General features: G+C 49.3%; 1 protein-coding gene across 1 annotated transcript in view; it reads right to left on the bottom strand.

Annotated features, from left to right (window-relative positions):
* The window catches only part of ACACB (acetyl-CoA carboxylase beta), a 98867-nt gene that overhangs the window by 1964 nt on the left and 75458 nt on the right, over positions 1 to 21445 (bottom strand). Inside the window, 15 exon segments of the mRNA XM_018061094.1 lie at positions 509 to 645; positions 979 to 1149; positions 2038 to 2192; positions 3508 to 3620; positions 6722 to 6899; positions 7946 to 8081; positions 9415 to 9511; positions 11321 to 11417; positions 12904 to 13024; positions 13680 to 13823; positions 15096 to 15206; positions 17488 to 17608; positions 18777 to 18874; positions 20416 to 20685; positions 21286 to 21408. Coding sequence (XP_017916583.1) covers positions 509 to 645; positions 979 to 1149; positions 2038 to 2192; positions 3508 to 3620; positions 6722 to 6899; positions 7946 to 8081; positions 9415 to 9511; positions 11321 to 11417; positions 12904 to 13024; positions 13680 to 13823; positions 15096 to 15206; positions 17488 to 17608; positions 18777 to 18874; positions 20416 to 20685; positions 21286 to 21408 — 2072 coding nt within the window.

Raw genomic sequence — 21445 nt, 5'->3', positions numbered from 1 at the left:
GGCAGCCCAAGGACCAGGTGCTCAGAACACGGTTGTCTAAACAAACACGCTTTGGCCATGACCTTGGATGAGGTCTAACCAGGATAAGGAATTGAAATCATCGCACCTCCCGACCCCCACCGACCACATCCCCAGGACTCTGGGCAGGGAGACCTGGCTTGGGCGGAGTGGCAGCCTCTTAGCTGCGGGACTGGGCTGTGGCCCCCGACCTTGAGGCGGGGTCCGTGGACCGTGAGATGCGGTGCACTCGAGTGGCCGCTCTGGGGCCAGGCAGCCGGACACGAGTCCTCGTGACCAGTGCGGACGAGGTGAGGGGGTGCGTGAGGTGAGGGGGGCGGGGCGAGGTGAGGAGGCGGGGGCGAGGTGAGGGGGCGGGGGAAGCGAGGGGCGGGGGAAGCGAGGGGCGGGGCGATGTGAGGGGCGGGGCGATGTGAGGGGCGAGGCGAGGGGCGAGGCGAGGTGAGGGGCGGGGCGAGGTGAGGGGGGCGGGGTCGGGCCGGCCACTCACCCCCGGATGGTCTTAAGGGCGGAGTCCCGTTTCAGGCACGCGATGTTCTCGCGGATGGTGGAGTGCAGCCCCTCGCCCGCCTGCCAATGCTCCTCCAACCACCGCACCACCGTCTGGTTGTTGTCCCACAGGTAGGCCTGAGAGAAAGCGTGACTCGCTCAGGCGTGTCCGACTCTTTGCCACCCCACAGACTGTAGCCCGCCAGGCCCCTCTGTCCGCAGGAATACTGGAGTGGGTTGCCATTTCCTCCTCCAGGGGATCTTCCCCGCCCAGGGATCGAACCTGCATTGCAGGTGGATTCTTTCCCGTCTGAGCCACCAGGGAAGCCATAAGGTAGGCCTGGGGTGGAGGCTGAGGCTGCGTCAGCGAGGGACCCCTGACGGCTGGGCAGGCCCCCTTGGGCCCCCGCCCCATGCGTCTCTGCCCCTTGGATCCCCGCCCACGCGTGCGCATCTCTGCCCCAGGCCCACCTTGACTGCGCCCTCCGTCTCCACGAACCAGCGGCGCAGCATGGACTGCACGTGCATGTGGCTGAGCTCCGGGCAGGCCCTCAGGACCTCCTGCTTCACCTGGCTCTCCAGCAGCAGGCGGCGCAGGCGCCAGTACAGTAAGCTGCGGGCCGTCTTCCACTCCAGGATGTCCTGCGGACAAGCCGTGGGCCTGAGCCCCCACCCCACCCCACCCCGGAACGGTGGAGGGGGATTCTAGGAGCTGCCCAGAGCCTGGCCTTGTGATCACTCCCATTTCACAGGCTGGAAAACTGAGGCTCAGGGAGGCGGCAGAGACAGGACACTGCCAGGTCTCCGGACCACCTCCCCTGGGTACAAACCCGGTGCCCATCTCCACCTCCAGACCCAGAAGCTCACGAGGGGTGCAGAGGGGTGCAGAGGGCTTGGAGAGGCAGGAAGGAGCCCAGCACACAGGGGTGTTCAGGACTGGGTATGACCTCATGGGGATGGGGCAAGAGGATGGGGTTGTGACCATCAGTGGTGGGGGAGTGCATTGTGGAAACAATGGTACCAAACCCAGCCCAGCGGTTCTGAGCACACACAGGGGTTGGACTGGTAGTTCCCAAACTGGGCGACCTACTAGAATCTCTGGGGGATTTGGGGGAAAAAAAAAAATACTGATGCCTGACTCCCCTCCCACCCATATTCTGATTTAATTGGAGAGCCACCTGGGCGCTAGAGTTTTACAAAAATACTCATTTCTTTATTTTTGGCTGCATTGGGTCTTAGTTGAGGCACACAGGCTTCCCTCCAGTTGTGGAGGGGTGTGTGGGCTTAGCTGCCCTGTGTCATTGTGATCTTGGTTCCCTGACCTGGGATTGAACCCACATCCCCTGCATTGGAAGGTGGATTCTTAACCACTGGAGTTGTTTTTGTTCTTTTTTTTTTCCCCCAGGTGATTCTCAGAGCTGGAATTTGCCTCATCCCACAGGCCTGAGTGCAAATATTCTGCGTGTGTTGGACACCAGGTGACCTGAGGCTCGGCCATTCACACAGACTGGAGCGCCCGCAGGCTCTTACGTAAATGACGCCCTTCTCCAGCATCCTGCCCGCCTTGTCGTGGAGGTCGGCGAACTGCACCGCCACCTGGTGGTACATGGGCAGCAACAGGTCCTCCCGGGCCTTCAGCTGGCCCTCCAGCTCCTTGCGGTCCGTGTCTGAGAGCTCAGACATTCCTGCGGGCAAGGCAAGAGCCAGGGTTTGCAGGGCAGGCCTGAGCTCTAACCCAGATAGTGCTCCCAAGCCAAGTTGCTCCTGCACCCTCAAAAATGCACCCAGTGCTAAACAGCTGGTTCCCACTAGCAATCTATTTTACACATGGGAGTGTATGTATGTCAGGCCCGATCTCCCAGTGCATCCGCTCTCCGCTCCCTGCCCCACACATCCATTCTCTATGTCTCTATTTCTGCCCTGAAAATAGGTTCATCTGCAGCAGTTTTTTGATTCCACATACACGCGTTAATATGCAATATTTGCTTTTCTGTTTCTGATAGCTCGGCTCAGTGCTCTAATGATGACCTAGACGGGTGGGAGGGAGGTCCAAGAGGGAGGAGACATAGGTTCAACCAGGGTCCACCTCGTTGTACAGCAGAAACGAACCCAACATTGTAAAGCAACCTGACTCCAATTAAAAAAAAAATGCATCCAGATTTGCAAGACAGCGTTCAACACTCAGCTTCAAAGTTGTTCCCTTTCATCAGGCCCACTGCGCTTACAGGACACCGTCAGTTACCGTTTTTAATTTACATAGTAAAATCTAATAAGGGAATATTATAAACAAGTCTATGCCAATTTGATAATTTAAATGAAACAAACTCCTTGAAATAAACTACGAAAGCTCACCTAAGAGCAAAGAGATTAAACTGAACAGTCCTATATATAAAAAAGCAATTGAATTTGTAGTTGAATTGTAAATCTTTGCTATCAAAGATTTAAAGAAATAATGCCACCTCAGACTCAGAAAACAGAGAGGGGAACACTTTCTGATTCACCCAATGATATCAGCATTACTCTGATACCAAACCAAAGAAATTATCTACCCATCATCACCATCATCATGAATCTTGTGAATTTCTGATGACATAGATCAGTTATAAAGGCAATGCTACCTTATATGCATTTTTAAAGAGAATTACAAATAAGTTGCAAGTGAAACAAACCTATCACTCAAACCAAATTAGTAAAATGCCTGACGGGAAAATTCTAAAGGGTAATTTTGCTACCAAAATTCAAATGTTTCTCATTGGCTTGAAATAGTTCAACTATTCTATCTTGTGTGTGTTGAGAAATTACATTCACTAAGGCACTGTGTATATTTTTTAATGTTAAAGGGGTTGATGGGCTGTGTGGGAACATTTGAAACATCTCACAGTTGTTGCTGCTGAGTTTGGGGTTGTCTTCACTATTTTTAACATACTAGAAGCCTCCAGCAATGAGTGGGCTGAGCTCTTTCATGACCTCTGAGAGGTGATACGTTTCAGACCCACTCACCAAGCTGCTCCACGAGCTTCTTGGAAACGGGGTCGAGTCTTCTGATGGTCTTCACCAGATCTTTCTTCCGGTACTTAATCTCCACTGTTCCTTCTGGCTCCAGAACACTCGCTCTGAAAAAAGCCAGCAGCGGGGGCAGGCGTGTATGAGGGGTTCCCCAGCAAGCGACCGCCAGAGGACATGCGGGGGGAGGCAAGACCACCAGGAAAGCTGGTGGCAGTCCTCTGCTCTGTAGCTGGCTTTCAGTGTGCCCTTGGGCAAGTCACTTAACCTCTCTGGTCATCTGCTTTTCTATCCACAGAAGGAGGAATTAAACCAGCTTTTAAAATAGTGTTCTGGGACTTCCCTAGCAGTCCAGTGGTTAGGACTCCATGCTTCCACGCACGGGACATGAGTTCAATCTTTGATCAGGGAGCTAAGATCCCACATGCCATGGCATAGCCAGAAGCTAAAAAATAAAACAAAAATGTTCTGAACTCTGGAAGGCCCTTTCAGCAACAAGAGTGTGTGACTTTTTCCAGAACAGCATATCCCACCAGCTCTTCAGCTACAGTCCTCTCTGGCTTTCCTAATCTCTGCTCTCCTCAGGCCAGGGTGGTGGTGGTGCTCAGTCACTCAGTCGTGTCTGACTCTTTGTCACACCATGGACTGCAGCACACCAGGCTTCCCTGTCCTTCACCATCTCCCAGAGTTTGCTCAAACTCATGTCCATTGCATCGGTGAAGCCATCCAACCATCTCATCCTCTGTTGTCCCCTTCTCCTCCCACCTTCAATCTTTCCCAGCATCAGGGTCTTTTCCAGTGAGTCAGTTCTTTGCATCAGGTGGCCAAAAGTACTGGAGATTCACCATCAGCATTAGTCCTTCCAATGAATATTCAGGGTTGATTTCCTTTAGGATGGACTGGTTGGATCTCCTTGCAGTCCAAAGGACTGCAAGAAGACTCTAAAGAGTCTTCAGCACCACAGTTGGAAAGCATCAATTCTTCCATACTCAGCTTTCTTTATGGTCTAACTCTCACATCCATACGTGACTACTGGAAAAATCATAGCTTTGATTATATGGACCTTTCTTGGCAAAGTAATGTCTCTGCTTTTTAATACTCTCTCTATGTTTGTCATAGCTTTCCTTTCAAGGAGCAAGCATCTTTTAATTTCGTGGCTACAAGGTACTCTTTAATCTCCTTAAAGCACACAAAGGCACATGGAGGAATCCAAGATATGAGTGGCCCCCTCCATTCCCAACCCTCTCACCCTACCCCTTGGTTTCCCCTTGCCCCCTTCTCTTCTGACAGCTTGGAAGCCCTGACCAATACTACATGTAGCTCTGAGCCTCCTGGTGACCAGAGTGAAAAGTTAATGTGACCCCATTTGGGGCTGCTCTTGTCCTGAGTCTTCTGGAGGTCTGACCTCAGCGACCTCCCATGAAGGTCACAGGGCACTGAAGGCAGGACAGGCTCGGCTCATTTGCACCATATCACAATGCCTAACGTAACGCCTGAGACACAGTAGGTGCTCAGTAAATATTCACTGAACTGAGGAATGAACACGGGAACAGACACAGGAGGAAGGTGCCTATCTACACCTTGAGCAGAACTATTCTTTTTTAAGAATATGTTTGTTTATTGGGCTGCTCTGGGTCTGAGTTGCAGCATGCAAACTCTTAGTCATGGCATGTGGGATCTAGTTCTCAGACCAGGGATAGAACCTGGGTCCCCTGCCTTGTAAGCACAGAGCCTCAGCCACGGGACCACCAAGGAAGTGCTCTTGTGGCCTTCACATTCTGCACAGCATTTGGCATACTCTTCATTTTGAAGACACTCAAACACTGAGTTACAAGCATTATCGTCAGCATCCTTTCTGGAAGAATCTATCTGGGATAGATTCCCACTTTAAAAAAAAAAAGTGCCAGGAAGGTTTCTCTCCCCTGAGGAACTGGTGTCGTCTCATGCAAGTATCCCTCGTTTGCCCAGTATTTCCCAAGCACCCATTAGGAGTCAGCCTAGGCCCTAGGCTATAACAATAAATAAAAATGAATAAAACATAGCTTCTATGGAACAGTTTTGGGGAAGACTCAGAGTCTAGTAAGAACTAGACATCTAATCATATTTCCCTTTTCATCTTGGCTGCCAGGAAGCTCAGGTGCTTTTGGTCTTTCTTTTTTCTTTGGCTGCACCAGGTCTTTGTTGCTGCATGGGCTGTCTCTAGTTGCGATGAGTGGGGGCTACTCTCTAGATATGATGCTCAGGCTTCTTGTTGTGGTGGGTTCTCTTGCTGTGAAGCACGGGTTCTAGAGTGCATGGGCTCAGTAGTTGTGGCTTGTGAGCTCAGCTGTCCCGTGACATGTGGGATCTTAGTTATCAGACCAAGGATCAAACCCGTGTCCCTGAATTAGCCGGTAGATTCTTAACCACTGGACCATCAGGGAAGTCCTAATTAATTAATTAATATACAATCAATCAAATCAATCATAACATTTATTTTAATATATTAATATAATTAATATAATTATATTAATTATACACATAATATATTATATAATTAACAATATATTATTAATATATTATTATATGTGATATATAATTATAATTATATAAACATACATATTATGTTTATATAATATAAAATATATAGTATTTATATATATAATAATATAATATAAAAATATATGTGTATAATATATATGATATATGATATAATTATATAATATATACTGTATAATATATAATTATGTAATTATATAATTATAATATAGTTACTATATTACAATTTATAATATATTATATGCTTATAGAATTACATATACATATATGACTTAATATATTCTATATATTATATAACATATAATATATTAACATATATAACATAACATATAAAATATATATTGATATATTGATACTATATATTATATTAAGTATATATTACACTTCTATTTTCTTTAAGTGGTCGCAAACCTCCTTGGGAAACAGGTGAGTGTAAGTTGTGAAAGAACAAACTACAGTTCCTCCACTTCTTTTGGGCTCCAGTCACTAATTACACTGAGAAAATCCAGCAGCATGCTGGACGCTGGTTTCAGACTGGGAGAACTGGAGGCTCTCCATCCCTCTGGAAGTTCAGAACAGCCCTGAGATCCCCAGAGTGCGACTCCAAGGGCGTGGGGCCTCTGGACTGGGAGTGAGCGCAGGAAGGCGGGGCTGGGCTGGGGGGCACACCCACCTGCTGTCTCTGTCCGCATATATCTCTATGCACAGCGGGTTGATGGAGGCGTCCATGACCGCCCAGGAGCCGCCCCGGACCTCCGCGTGGGGCGGGATGTAGATCAGGACAGGCTGTCTGTACTTCCGGAGGCCATCCACGATGTAGGCTCCGAACTTTAGCACCTGGTCGTACATGTCTGAAAAGCAAGGCAGCCACCGTTGAGGCGACCTCAGGCCCACCCTTTGCTGCCCCGGGGTTGTGGAGAGGCTCTCATGGGGCCAGGAGGCAGGATCAAGGTACAGAGGGCTCCCTTGACCAGATCCTCCTCCCTGCCGGGGCCTCAACATTCCCACCCAGAAAAGGAGGCATGGGCTGATCTCTAAGATCCCTTCCAGCCCTGGCTCAGAGATGCCCCCGGCCTGTCCCACTGTTTCCAGAACAGAACCCTCTCCAAGGATGATAACACTGTCTCTTCCCTCCTGCTGCCCACAGGCATATGGTCCTTATTTTCTACCAAGACATGTCCAATTAGGCATGGTACGTGGAAACAACAGCACGATAACAAAATCTGGGACCTCCCTGGTGGTCCAGTGGCTAGGACTCTGAGTTCCCAATGCAGGAGGCCCAGGTTCAGCCCCTGGTCAGGGAACTAGATCTCACACACTGCAACTAAGACCTGGCGCAGCCAAATACATAGGTAAATACTTTTTAAAAAATAACTCAAAATCACACTGAGAGTAACCACCACATGCCAACGAACTCTCACCTTGGCCCTCTGAGGTTGGTTCTATCCTTACCCCTCTTCGCAGAGGAGAGAAACTTCGGCTTGGAGCAGTCACCCATCCAACAAGGACTCAGACCAGGTCTGCCCTGCCCCAGTCCAGCTCTTTCTGAAACATCCCACTGACAGCCTCTGTCTCTTGAAATGCTCAGTGCCTTGAAGCACTTGCATTTGAGTGTCAGGTCACTGAGGTTCACAGTAGCCCCCTAAGGAGGGCAGGCGCCTTCTCATCTTCCCAAGCGGGGAGGTGACAGCCCAGGTCACTCGGCAGCTTCCTGGGGCCACCTCTGCCTCTCCCTGCATGACGGGGACCTCTGGAAAGTCACACTGGAAGCCCTCAGTTCCCTGAACAGCTCCCGTCTGCAGGAAGCTCAACTAAGATGATGATGTTGCGACCCCACGGGAGCTGTCCAGGGTGCTGACCCTGAGGCTTCAGGGCACCCACAGGAAGGCCACTTTACCTTTCATGCCCCCGGAGAACCCCCTCCAGTTGGCAAAGATCATCAGGGGCAGCTTCTCCCGGTTGAAATCATTGATGGCCTGGGCCGTCTTATAGGCTGAGTCTGGGAACCACACTTGGCCAGCCTGCTGGATTATCTGGAACACAGAGCAGCCTGCATCAGACTCCTCCGAGTGGGACATGGGATGGCCGCCCACATGGCACCCTGGATGGCAGGCAGCCTGATTGGCATTGGTGACAACACCAGAGATGGGGCTCAGACGTGTGACTCTCACGCTGCGGCCCAGGGAGGCTCCTGTTGCCTGTTGATAGGTGCCAAGCTAGTAAAGGCCACCCTGAGTAGGGTCCCAGGACCTGCCCTCTGACTTCTGAACTCCTCCCAGGGTGCGCCGCGGCCCACCCTAGAAGCAGCAACAGTGACAGGGGCAGGAGGAGGGAGGGATTCCTAGGGGCCCGTCATCCTCTGAAGAAGACAGCATGGAGCACCATGCATCCTTGCAGACTCAGTGCTGGGGCCCCCACCCCACCCCACTCCAGAGCCAAGGATGTCTCTGAGTCTCTGAGCTGGAAGGACAGACGTGTGACCACTCAGGACCCGCTCCTGTCAGCTCAACCGGCCACACAGCAGACCCAGCAAGACCACAGTCATAGTCATCGGAATGGCCATCAGCAGAGAGTCTGCAGAAACAAATGCTGGTGAGGATGTAGAGAAAAGGGGACCCTGGGACACTCCTGCTGGACATGTCAACCAGTGCTCTTACTGTGGAAAATAGTATGGAGGTTCCTCAGAAAACTAAAAATAGAACTGCTATATGACTCAGCAGCTCTCTTCCTGGGTATGTATGTGTATATACAACCCAGCACTAATTTGAAAAGATACATGCACCTCAGTGTTTACAGTAGCCAAGATACGGAAGCAATCCAAGTGCCCAATGACAGATGAATGGAGAAAGACAATGTGGCATAAATATATACAATGGAATCATGCTCAACCACGGAAAGAATGCAATTCTGACATATGCAGCAATGTGGACAGATCTAGAGAACATTATACATAGTGAAATTAGTCAGAGAAAGACAGGCACTGTATGTTATCACTGCTATGGAAAACCTAAAAAATAATACAAATAAACATATATGCAAAGCAGAAACAGACTCACAAAAATAAAACAGACAAAAAATAAACTAGGTAGTTACCAAAGGTGAGCGAGAAGATGGGAGGGACAAATTAGGGGTGTGGGATTAAGAGATAACAAACTGCAATGTATAAAATACAAAAGCAACAAGGATGTACTGTAGAGCACAGAGAAATACAGCCATTATCTTGTAATAACTTTTAATAGCGCACAATCTGTAGAAATGCTGAATCACTATGCTGTACACCTGAAATGAATATAATTTGTAACTCAACTACACTTCAGTAAAAAAACAAAACGTGAAAAGAGCCAGCCCAGCTCCCTGGCCCCTAACCTTGGCCTCAGAATCCAGGTTGGCAGGGTCGGCGGGCACGACCACCTCCACCGTCCGCGTCTCTGCAGCGATCACTCCGACAGGGATGCCCCCCAGCCTGCAAGGTGGACCACAAGTGAGCAGGGGCATGAGGCAGCACCCCAGGCCGATTCGGGGGGCCAAGTGGGTCCGGCCCAGGCACACGGGCCGGGATGAGGGTGGACAGAGAAAAGTGTGCTGTTTTCAACTTGGCCCTGAAGCGGTGAAAAGCCTCACAAACAAGCAGGCTGGAAAGGCCTTCTGGGTGCCCGTGTTGGGGCAACAGCTGCCGGCGTTGTGGGGAGGCTTGGGCCAAGACAGGGATGGGAGCAGCACCGTCCCCTAGAACTTTGCATGATGATGGCCACGCTCTCTAGTGGCCTGACTAGTGTGGCAGCCGTGAGCTGCACATGGACACGGAGCATCTGAAACGCGGCAGGGACGGCTGAGGAGCTGAGTATGCGCCATGCTCTTTCACTGTGTGATTCGCCTGAATTTCAGCTGTCACACGTGGCCAGCAGCCACCACGGTGGACAGCGCGGGTCTGGACCCCATGCCACATCGGGAAAGGATGGAGGTATGCTAAGCCTGAGCAGCTTCAGTTATGGGCGGTCCACGGCATCAGTCTCCATCAGCAACCGCCACCGGCTGCCCCTGGCCACCTGCGTCACTTGATTCCTCTCGGTTACGCTCCCAACAGTTTATGGGGAAGGTTTGGGGAGAGCAGTCTTCCAATCAAGCGCTTCCATGTGGAAGGCGGAGTAGATTTCATCTCAGGTTTAAAGAACATATTCCAGGGGATTTCCCTGATGGTCCAGTGGTTAAGAATCCACCTTCCAATGCAGGTGCCATGGGTTTGATCCCTGGGTGGGGAACTAAGATCCCACATGTTGCAGGGCAACTATGCCCACATACTGGATGAAGACAGTGCAGCCCCCCCCGAAAAAGAACATTTGAAAAAAGTAAAACATTTATGGAGAAGCAATCCCAGTAATAGACTCAGTATTTTAATGGTTATTACAGAGAAGTAAATAACAACAATAAGGGCAGCTGCTATTAATAACATTGCGGAGCATTTATGATTTTTAAATGCTTTTTATTTATTTAAAAAATATTAAATACTATGTGGCACTTGGGATCTTAGTTTCCCAACCAGGTGTCAAACCAGCACCTCCAGCAGTAGAAGCAAGGAGGCTTAACTGCTGAACCACAGAGGAATTCCCCATTTGTGATATTTTAAATGCCTAACACATCACCACTTCTATTAATCACAACAATCCTTCAGGAGTGGGAAGGGGTAGAGTTATTAGCCTCATTGTACAGATGAGGATGTAAAGGCCCAGAAAGGGGGAGTTACAGCAGAGGTCTGACTCCAGAACCTGAACTCGTAGCAACTGTCTTGTGCCAGGAATCTGAGTGGTAAATTATGAGGCTGTTGGGCTCCATAAAAGGAAGAACTCTGGGGTAGTTGGACTCATCCTGAAGAGGAGTGAGCTCAGCTTTGAAAGAATCCAAGCATTTAAGCCTTCTGCCAGCTCTGGTATACAATAGCGGTTCCTGCCCACGGCCCTCCTAAATGGAGTTCGTACTTCTGACTGTGCAGTTTCCCAGAAAATACCAGGGCCACCTTAAGATTCCCAAAGGGGTTCATGGCCCCCCTGGCGAGGGTGCCCTGGCCCAGGGGCAGACACAGGGGCAAGGGTCCTGGCCCCTGGGAAGAAGTTGGTGGAGATGTCTGCTAAAGTTACGGACAAATCCAGACTCTATGAAGAATTTCATCAGCCAGAAACACTGCCCCCCCAACCCCCTGCATTGGTTTTCCTTTCGGAAAATCCAAGGCCAGGGAGAAAGCATCGCTGAGACCTCCTGGGCCCGCCCTCAGGGTTACCTTGCTCGTCCCGTCACCACAGTCTGGGCCCAGGGCACCATGATCTCCTTGAAACTGCCCTGGTCAAAGAATCCACTCTGCCAGGATCCCTTCAGAGCTGTGGGCAGAAGTGTGGAAGCTCAGGCTGGGGGCTGGTTGCTGAGGGCCCCCGATGTCCACCTGGAGGGCAGACTCCTCTGCCGTCTCTCTAGGACAGCCTGACGTTGACAGCCCATATACCTTTATTCCTGGAAAACAACAACACTTCCCCTGCCCAGCCCCCCCACACACAAAACCAGGGCTGCCAAACAATATACCAAATCAGGAAGTCAGTCCATACAGAACACCCAACCACATCAACTTCCTTCCACGCCAAACACGAGGAGACCCTGGTCACGGTCTCTGCCTTTTCTTCTCAGGAGGCAAAGAGAGCAGATGGCTGCCTTCGGAAGGCACAATTTCAGAAGGGGCCATCTACTCAGAAAAACACTCATCCCGGACCTGGGGGCTGCAGCCTCAGAACCGTTACGCTGGGAAGAACGTGTTCCATTTGGAGACAGGCAGAGAAAGGGACAGTGAACAAGCGGATGTCAACTGTGGCCATCCTGGGGAGGACGCGGTGCCTGGGAGCCACACCGTGCTGCACCTGACTGTGGTTTGGACACAAGGAGGCAGGTAGCAGGAGAGATCTCACTTTGCAGGAACAGGGGGGCTGGGCCCCTGGGAACAAAGCACCCCAGCCTCAGGGTCTGCCTGGGGGCCGGCCCTCCTAGGTGGAGCAAATGGGTGGTAACACATCAGAGGTTTTTAAAAATCAAGCTAAAGCCAGTGCTCTCGGGTGAGAAAGCCTAGGAGAAATGGCAGAGGGGGGAACAGGCCACCGGGCATCTTTCACTGGTGGAGCCTGACATGCTCCTGGCGGCAGCTCCCTTGCCCCACACAGCTGGAAGGAGAGGCTGAATTCTAAACAAGGCAGCACATGAAATTCTAGACTTGGGACTGTGGCAACGGGGGCAGCTCAGCTTTCCAGTTCTGTCCTGGTGGCTCAGAATGTAATCAGATACCTCCAGGAGGCCAACCTGTCCCTTTGGGGGAGGGGGTACGTGTGCATGTGCAAGCACGTGCGTGCACACAGGTGTGTTTGGATATATGTGTGCACACCCGCACGTATGTCTACAAACGCAGCTGCAATGAGGCAACATTGCTCGTCCTGGGTAAACTCATGGAGAGCTACCTTATGAAGGTTTAAGCCAAATAGAGAGGGACAGAGAGAGAAGCGCTCTTCTCTCTGAAACCCTGAGGTTTCAGCCCCAGAGTTTCCACCTATGTGACCACACCTGGGGCAATTTCGGGGAAGGAGGTCATGACCTCTGCTGCTTCTCACCTCCATCCATCAGCTCCAGAAACCGGAGGCTGTTCCCACCCCTTCTCAGTCATCAGCTTGGGAAAAACACAGAGAAAAATCTCTATCCTTCCACCCCTTTTTGCATCCGAACTCAGGTGTATCCCTTGGCGATAATCTTCTACTGACTCGTTCTTTTATCTTGGTGGCAGAAAAGAAACCCCAAAACCCAGGGCTCAGACAAAACCCTGGAGGAACCTACTTGGGTGAGGTCTTCCTGCAAGCAGCCACCGGGGGTTGTAGGGCCCGCGAGATGGTTGGAATTCAATTTCTCTGTCAATAGGGTCCTTGGGTGTGATGACTGGGACTGGGCTGCGATTATCCTAGGAAAGAAAGTCAGGTCTCCCACTCGGTCCTTCAGGCTCGTCAATAATGTCTGCAGTTCACTCTTTGCCCTCCTCTCTCCTTCCAACTATGGTGATGCCTGGCTACACGGCAGAAGCCCAACCCAAAGTAGGTCATCATCACAATTAGGAGTAGCATTTGGCTGAGGGCCTGCCAAGTGCTGAGCTCCACACATCATGTCACTGAGCCATCAGTGACAGCACCCTGGGATGGGTGCCATTGTTACTCCCACTTTACAGATGAGGAGACTGAGGCTTAGAAAGATTAAGAGATGGTCCTGAGGTCTCATTGCTACAAGAAGGAAGCCAGGAATCAAATCCAGCCTGACTGCAAAGCCTGAGGGTTCTCTGTTGTCCATGTTACCTCTTTTGATGACAGGCAATGTCACCTCTTTCTAAAGGATCGACACACAGCCTCCGTACAAAGTCATAAAAAAAAAAAAAAAGGCAAAGAACAGTGACTACAGGGCTGGGCATCAGAGAGGGAAGGAGAGAAGAGAAAAGAAAAATTAACCCTAGGCACAATTTCAGTGTTACCTACTCCCTACCCTTCCACACCGTTTGGCAAATGAACCAGATAACAGAGTCTTCCAGGCTCCAAGCTTCAAGGTGGAGGAGGGGAAGGATACTGCACCTTTGGCATATAGGACAGCCACTCCAGGATGGTACAAACACCCTCGAAGTCGTCCGGCACGGTGACATGTGAGACGCCATTGTAATGCATGATCTGCACACCTCCCAGCTGGTTGTTGGACGTGTAAACGTCTCTGCCCAGGACCTGCTTTGACATGACACGGTTAGCAAGGTCCTGCCCGACCTGGGGGCCTTCCATCTGTGCAGATGGTCTTCAACTCTGCTGCACGTCAGAATCACCTGGGAGCTTTCAAAAGTCCTGATGTCCAGGCTGCGGGCAGCCAGACCGATCACATCAGAATCTTGGGGATCTGTTGCTGTTTTTTCCAACTTCCAGATAATTCCATTATGCAGCCCAGTTTGAGAACCAGAGATCCAGCTGGTGACTGGTCATCTCCAGGCAAAACCCAACCCAGCGTTGCTGATGGAGCAGGTCTGCGGTGGGGCCAGAAAACTTTGTATTTTTATCATGATCCCAGGTGATGCTGATGCTGCTGGTTCAGGGGCCAGACTTTGAGACCCACTGTGGGATTTTCAGCAGACCTGATGTTAGGGAGGCTTTACAGCATTGTGGAAAGCATTTCAAGACAGAAACAGTCACACGAAACTGTTCCCTAGGAGTCTAACTATGCAAAGACATGAGATGAGAGGAAAGCTACACAAAAACTACAGTGGGGACAAAATTACTTTTTTTTTTTTTGTCTTTTCCCAATTCTCTGCAATGTGTAATGCTATTTTAATAATTTTTAAAATTTCAATATTTTAAAATTTAAATTACAGTAACACAGAAAATTAGTTTCACCAGAAGAGCCTAACACACACATTGTTGCTGTTAGGTCGCTCAGTTGCGTCAGACTCTTTTTTGACCCCATGGACTGCAGCCCGCCAGCTTCCTCAGTCCGTGGGATTCTCCAGGCAAGAATACTGGAGTAGGTTGCACTGGAGTGGGAAAAGGCAATTTCCTTCTCTAGTGGATTTTCCTGACCCAAGGATCGAACCTGCATCCCCTGCTTTGTAGGCAAACTCTTAATGCTGAGCCAGGTATCTATATGTATTTATCTATCTATACACATCTATATGTATGTATGTATCTATCTATAATATATGTTAGCTCATAAGAGGCCCATATAACTGCAAAATGAAAGAACAGCTCTTATATTAGCAGGGATGGAACTGGTTTCTCTTTTCCCTTTTCTTGCTGTATCATGTAGCTTGTGGGGTCTTAGTTCCCCAACCAGGGATTGAACCCAGGCCCTCAGCAGTGAGAGTGTGGAGTCCTAACCGCTGGACCACCAGGGAATTCCTGGAACTGCTTTCATGCTGAGAAAAATTCCCCACTGGGGACACTGGGAATGTCAGAATGACCCCGCCCCGTCCCTACACGTCCACTCCCCGGCCGTCCCTTCAAGGTGGTCACCTTGTTGAGAGCCGTCGCCCCCGTGAGGATGATGTGGGAATTTTCGACCTGGATCACTCGCTGGCCCAGCCTCACCAGGTAGGCCCCAATCCCGAGGGCCCGGCAGGTCACCTGTGGAGACAGGACCCCTCCGGCATTCCTCAGGGCCAGTGCCCCGCCCCCCACAGCAGGGACGGTCCAGGAGCCACTGGGCATGAGTGGAAGCTCAGCTTGGCCACGGGCATCCTGATTGGTGCCCGGACAGCGTGGGCACAAGCCTCTCCTTCAGGCTGCCTGACCTCGACCTCCTGTCCAGAAAGAATGGGGCTAGCGAGGAAGAGTGTTGTAAAGACACACAGCAGACGTGGAATGTTCTGGCTCTTGCTTCAAGAGGCGTCTCTGTGGCCCTTCTGAGTATAGTCGCTCCCAAGACACTGCACACATTCACACAACCTAAGGAAGCCTAGGAGGGCGGGTGAAACTGGGAAAAAAATTATCGAGGTCTGTGTCGAGTTAATAGTAGCGTGCTAATGTCAGTGTCCTGGTTTTGATCACATACGTCGGTTACACAAGACACTATCACACGGGAGCTGGACGAGGGGCACCCAGGACCTGCCTAAACTATCTCGTAACTTCCGACACAGCCTAAACTATTTCAAAATAGAAAGATTTATACAGGCAGACCTCATTTTATTGTACTTCATGGATGCTGAGGATTATTTATTTTTTTTTAACAAAGTTTGTGGCAATCCTGTGTGTCAGATGAGGGTTAGCATTTTTTAGCCATAAAGGGTTTTAAAATTAAAGTGTATACATTTTTAAAAGACATCAGGCTATAGCTGACTTAGACTATAGTATAGTATAAACATAACTGTTACATGGATTGAGAAACCAAAAAATCTCTGTGACTTTATCACAATCTCCACTTCAATGCTATATTCATTCGCTTTACCGTAGAGGTCTGGAACCAAACCTGCGACATCTCTGAGGTGTGCCTGTCTGTATAAATTAAAGAGATATATATATATATATATATACAAACACACACGTATATGTATATCTATTTAGGAATATATGAAAACATTCCTTTTTATATCCTTCAAAAGAAAATGACATATTTTGGAATATGTAAATATATATGTCTTTTTATTCTGAAATAGGTACGAAACATACATAATGACACCTAGACAATAAGCCCAAGGAAGACACTCAAGGCCAGCATTTCCCACCTTGGAAACTGAAGACCCAACACCAAGGGTAAAAATCAGGACTTAAGTGACAGTTTACCACTAAAGAGAACTATTACTACCAACTCTAACAGAAACAGAAGATATTTCTGTAAAGGCCACACTAGGGAATGAGAAGACAGTCATTTAGTACCAGTTAAAATTAGATAAAAGTTCTTTTTTTTTTTTTGCCCACACTGCTGGGCATGCAAGACCTTAGTTCCCTGACCAGGGACTGAACCCGTGCCCCCTTGCAGAGAAAGTGTGGAGTCTTAGCCACTGGGCCACCAGGGAAGGCCCAAACGTTCTTCTAAATACTCAATATCTTTTAAAGAAGAAGAGATTGAATCCTGATTCAAGCCAACCAACTATAATAAGACATTTTGAGATAACTATGAAAACTGAACCCAAGTTGAGTTCTGACGATATCAAAGAATTGCTGCTGTTATTGTTGGGTGTAATAGTATCATGGTTATGTTATTTAAAAAAGAAATGAATGGGGGAGCATTTATCTATCAAAGAACCACACTACAGGTACTTACAGATGGAAAGATATAAGTGGAGGCTGCTTTAAAATATTCCAGAACAGTGGGCAGATGGGCTGAGGATGCAGGAATGGTTACACGCTGACAACTGTTGGAGCCAGTGACAAGTACATGGGGCTCGTTATCAATTCTCTTTACTTTCGCAACTATTTTTTTTTTCATTTATTTTTAATTGGAGGATAATTGCTTTACAATGTCATGTTGGTTGTTTCCGTACAGCAACGTGAATCAGCCATCAGAAAGCATATGTCCCCGCCCCTCTGAACCTCCCTCCCACCCTCTACCCCAGTCCACCCCTCTGGGTTGTCACAGAGCGCTGAGCTGAGCTCCGTGTCATGCAGCAGCTTCCCGCTGGCTCTGTTACATACAGTAATGTATAATGTATGTCTCAGTGCCACTCGATTCGTCCCACCCTCCCCTTCCCCTGCTGTGTCCACAAGTCTGCCCTCTGTGTCTGTGTCTCTATTTCCGCCCTGCAAATTGGTTCATCAGCACCAGTTTTCTAAATTCCATACATACGTGTTAATATATGATATTTGCTTTTCTCTTTCTGACTTCCTTCACTTTGTATGACAGGCTTTTCCTGATTAAAGTTTCCATAATAAAAAGTTGAGTTGGAAAAGAAAACGGGCGGGGACTCACCATGCTGATGGTGACGATCTCGTCGTAATCCTGGGAGGTCTCCCCAGCAATCATGCCTGAGCCCCTCAGGTTCTCTACGCCCAGGCCCTCCTCCTTCCCGATGATGTCCGTGATGACATACCTTCAGGAACCAAAGGAGAGTTACAGACTGAGCTCCAGCCCAGGACAGTCCAAGGCTGGTGCGCTTCCCACGGACCCGGGGAAGGAAGGCTGAGCAAGGCGAGGGGCTGGAGGGTGAGAGAGCAGCCACCGGTGAGATGAAGGCCGGGGTCTAGCACCCTCACGATTGGCCCTAAAGTTTCCAGAAGGGCAAGTACAGCCCCGATGATGATCACCCCTCCAACCAAAGAGAAAGTCCGCTGATGCAGAGGCTGTCCTAACAAAGCATCACCCCTGCCCTGCACTCCTTCAGAGACAATCGAACAGCCTTTGGTCTGCAGCGAGATGGGCGTGTGCCAGGAGAAGGCACTTGGTTCATGACCAGTCAATCATGGCCACATGAGTCCAATGCACAGCCCAACCTCCCTGATGATCTGACGGGGAGCTGATGTAATAATTATTAAGCGCACAGCAAATGCAGCAACTGAACCATCCTAAAACCATCCCTGCCTCCCCCGTCCATGGAAAAATTGTCTTCTGTGAAATCAGTCCCTGGTGCCAAAAAGGCTGGGTTAGGCCCTAACCCATTAGAGATTCACAAGGCATTTCAGTGCATTAAACGCTCTAAGAAGGTCTGCAGTAAAGATGCTTGTTGGATCTCATTTAACCCAGTGTTTCCAAAACTTAAAATCTTCATTCCCTCCCTCCCCACAAATCAATGACTAACATCCCAGGAAACTCAGCCTGGGAAATTTTGATTTAACTCAGAATCTGATTTTAAAAACCTACAACCTTCCCTGGAAAAGACACCAGTATCGCCCTTGACGTTCTCATGGAGCAGACCCTGTCCACGTCTTCCCAGCTCACCCAGTGAGTCAGTCTGGCTCATTTGGTCATAAAATGTGAGCCCACAAGCTCTGGGGACATGCGGGAATCCACCCTAACTGTCCCCGAGTGATGTGTTGTTTTTGTGAGAGATGTGCCTCATGTGGGAACAGCAAGGATGGGGTCACCCTAAAGGGGGCCCCAGGTGTCTGAGCTGTCACTGCCCACAGTGGAAGCTGGGAGGACCCTCTGTACAAACACGCCCCCCTGCTTGAGAAACTGTCACCAGCCTGGAGGCAGATTCCCCACGAGCAGCTGAAATGAACCACAGTCAGAACGTGGGAGCTGCCTGCTAAGTTATTTACCTGGATTCTCCATCTTCCTCCACGTGTTTACAATGGACAGAGTTCAGGGAGCTGATTCTGGTGTAGTCTTGGGGGGTCAGGTACAGGTATTTTATTCCCTTAAAAATATGTAAATACTTTAATGAGGCTATGAGTCCAGCTCCGTGTACTCAACAGCCACTGTTTTTAGTGCCAGCACTGTCTTTGAGGGATGCAGGGAGGATACTGTGTTAATAACACAGTCACCCATCTGATGTTAACAGACATCTGATGTTAACACATTAATAACACCAAACAACTGAATGTCCGCTCTGTGTTTGCCAGTTACCACACAACCTCACTTTTCCCCTGGTCTCTCTGATTCACTATTTGTTTTTAAATCGTTATTGAATTTGTTACAATATTGTGTCTGCTTTATGTTTTGTTTTTTTGGTCCCCAGCCACATGGGATCTTAGCTCCTCCACCAGGGACTGACCCCTCAGCTCCTGCATTGATAGGGGGAGTTTTAACCACTGGACCACCAGGGAAGTCACTGATTCAGTGTCGTCTAATCTTTTCATTCTCTCTCCCCAAAGGAGCCTTTCAGATACTTCTTTTTCCGATTACCAACCCCTTTGCCCCCGTCAAGTTTTATTACAGATATACTGGTTATTAATAAATGTACGTATGTGTGTGTGTGCGCTTCTACATGAAAATAATACTTTTTGTCCCTTTTGGGGGGACAATACCACCTCCTTGAGAACCTGTGCTGCGGTTGCAAAGAATGCCTCTGTCCCCTGCATTTTCACATCAAAAGATGTGTGTTTTCTTTATTCATTCTGCCTTTTATGATGTCCTGAGGTCTTCTGGATGAATTTTAAGAACTTCCTGAGGCCAGGGATCATATACCACTCACCTCTGCATGCTTGGTATGTACTGTGTTCAGAAGATGGTCGGTATGTATTAACTACGTGTTTATATAAGAAATAACTATTTTCATTATTGTTCTCCAAGGATCCTCCTGAGGGCTTCTGAAGTAGCTCAGTGGTAAAGAATCCGCCTGCCAATGCAGCAGACGTGGGTTCGATCCCTGGGCTGGAAAATGCTCTGGAGAAGGAAATGGCTACCCACTCCAGTATTCCTGCCTGGAGAATCCCATGGACAGAGAAGCCTGGTGGGCTATAGTCCATGGGGTCACAAAGAATCGGATATGACTGACTACCACCTTCAGAGCTCTCTGAAGTGACTACTACGATTATTCCCATTTTACAGATAAGGAACCAGAGTCATCTCCTAGTGGCTAAGAAGGAATGAGGGTTCCCAGGTGGCATCAGTGGTAAAGAACCCACCTGCCAATGCAGGAGACATAAGAAAGGCAGGTTTGATCCCTGGGTCGGGAAGATCCTCTGGGGAGGGCATGGCAACCCACTCCAGTATTCCTGCCTGGAGAAGCCCATGGACAGAGGAGCCTGGCAGGCTACAGTCTATGGGATCACAAGAGTCGGACACCTAAGAGTCGGACGCGCTAAGTTTGGACTTAGCGACCAAACCACCACCACCACGTGTATCCGTGCTAAGAGCAAGACTTTCCCCCAACTCCCTTAGAGGTACTGTCACTCCCTCGGAAAGCACAGCAGGAGCTAGGTGGAATCACACTGCCACGCCAGCTTCGCGCCGTACCTTGTGGGGGTCTTCCGGGTCCACCCAAGCCACCTGGAACATGTGCTTGATCTCCTCTGCCAGGCCGATACGGGCCCCACTGTTGGCCGCGAGGTAGACTTTGGGGATGCCCTCGGCCCGGGCCAGCTCGGACGCCCGCAGGTACAGAAGGTCTTCTCCAGGGCCGAAGGATCCAATATGGAAGGTGATGTCATTGCTGATGAGGATAATGTCACGCCCTTCTGGGTACTCGAGGGTCTTAAACCTCATTTTGAAGGCCACCATGCCCACCTGGAAAGGAGATGAGCGCACGAGAAAACAGGTTTGCTTCTTCAGGGAGAAAAAAGATTTTTAAGTTGTTTTTTTTTAATGTGGACCATTTTAAAAGTCTTTATTGAATTTATTACAATATTGCTTCTGTTTTATCTTTTGTTTTTTCAGCCATGACACATGTGGGATCTTAGTCCCCCGACCAGGGATCGAACCCACACCCCCTTTAATGGAAAGTGAAAGTCGCTCAGTCGTGACCAACTCTTTGCAACTCCATGGACTATACAGTCCATGGAATTCTCCTGGCCAGAATACTGGAGTGGGTGGCCTTTCCCTTCTCCAGGGGATCTTCCCAACCCAGGGATCGCACCCAGGTCTCCTGCATTGCAGGCAGATTCTTTAGCAGCTGAGCCACAAGGGGAAGCCCTTCCTACACTGGAAAGAAAGTCTTAACCACTCAACAGCCAGGGAAACCCCTAGGGAGAAAATTTTTTTACAGGAGGATTCCAGCCAGGAGCTGGGCTCTGTGGGTTCGCTTTTTAAAAAAATGTCATTGAAGTACAGTTGATCTACAGTGTTGTGTTCATTTCTTCTGTAGAGCAAACCGACTCAGTTCTTCACCTCATTTCCTCCAGGAAGTCGGTTCATCTCCACCAGCTGGCCCTGCGGATCCAGCACGAGTTCGGTGTACGTCAGGATGTCTTTGGGGTATTTGTCTGAGGAGTGCCACATTTTAAAAAGAGCCTACAGAGAAGGGAGGAAAGAGAAAAATCTGAAGTTG

Source organism: Capra hircus, chromosome 17 (genome assembly GCF_001704415.2).
Source record: "Capra hircus breed San Clemente chromosome 17, ASM170441v1, whole genome shotgun sequence".
NCBI lineage: Eukaryota > Metazoa > Chordata > Mammalia > Artiodactyla > Bovidae > Capra > Capra hircus.
The sequence above is the reverse complement of the archived record's forward strand: the minus strand, read 5'-3'. Positions and strand labels throughout refer to the sequence as shown.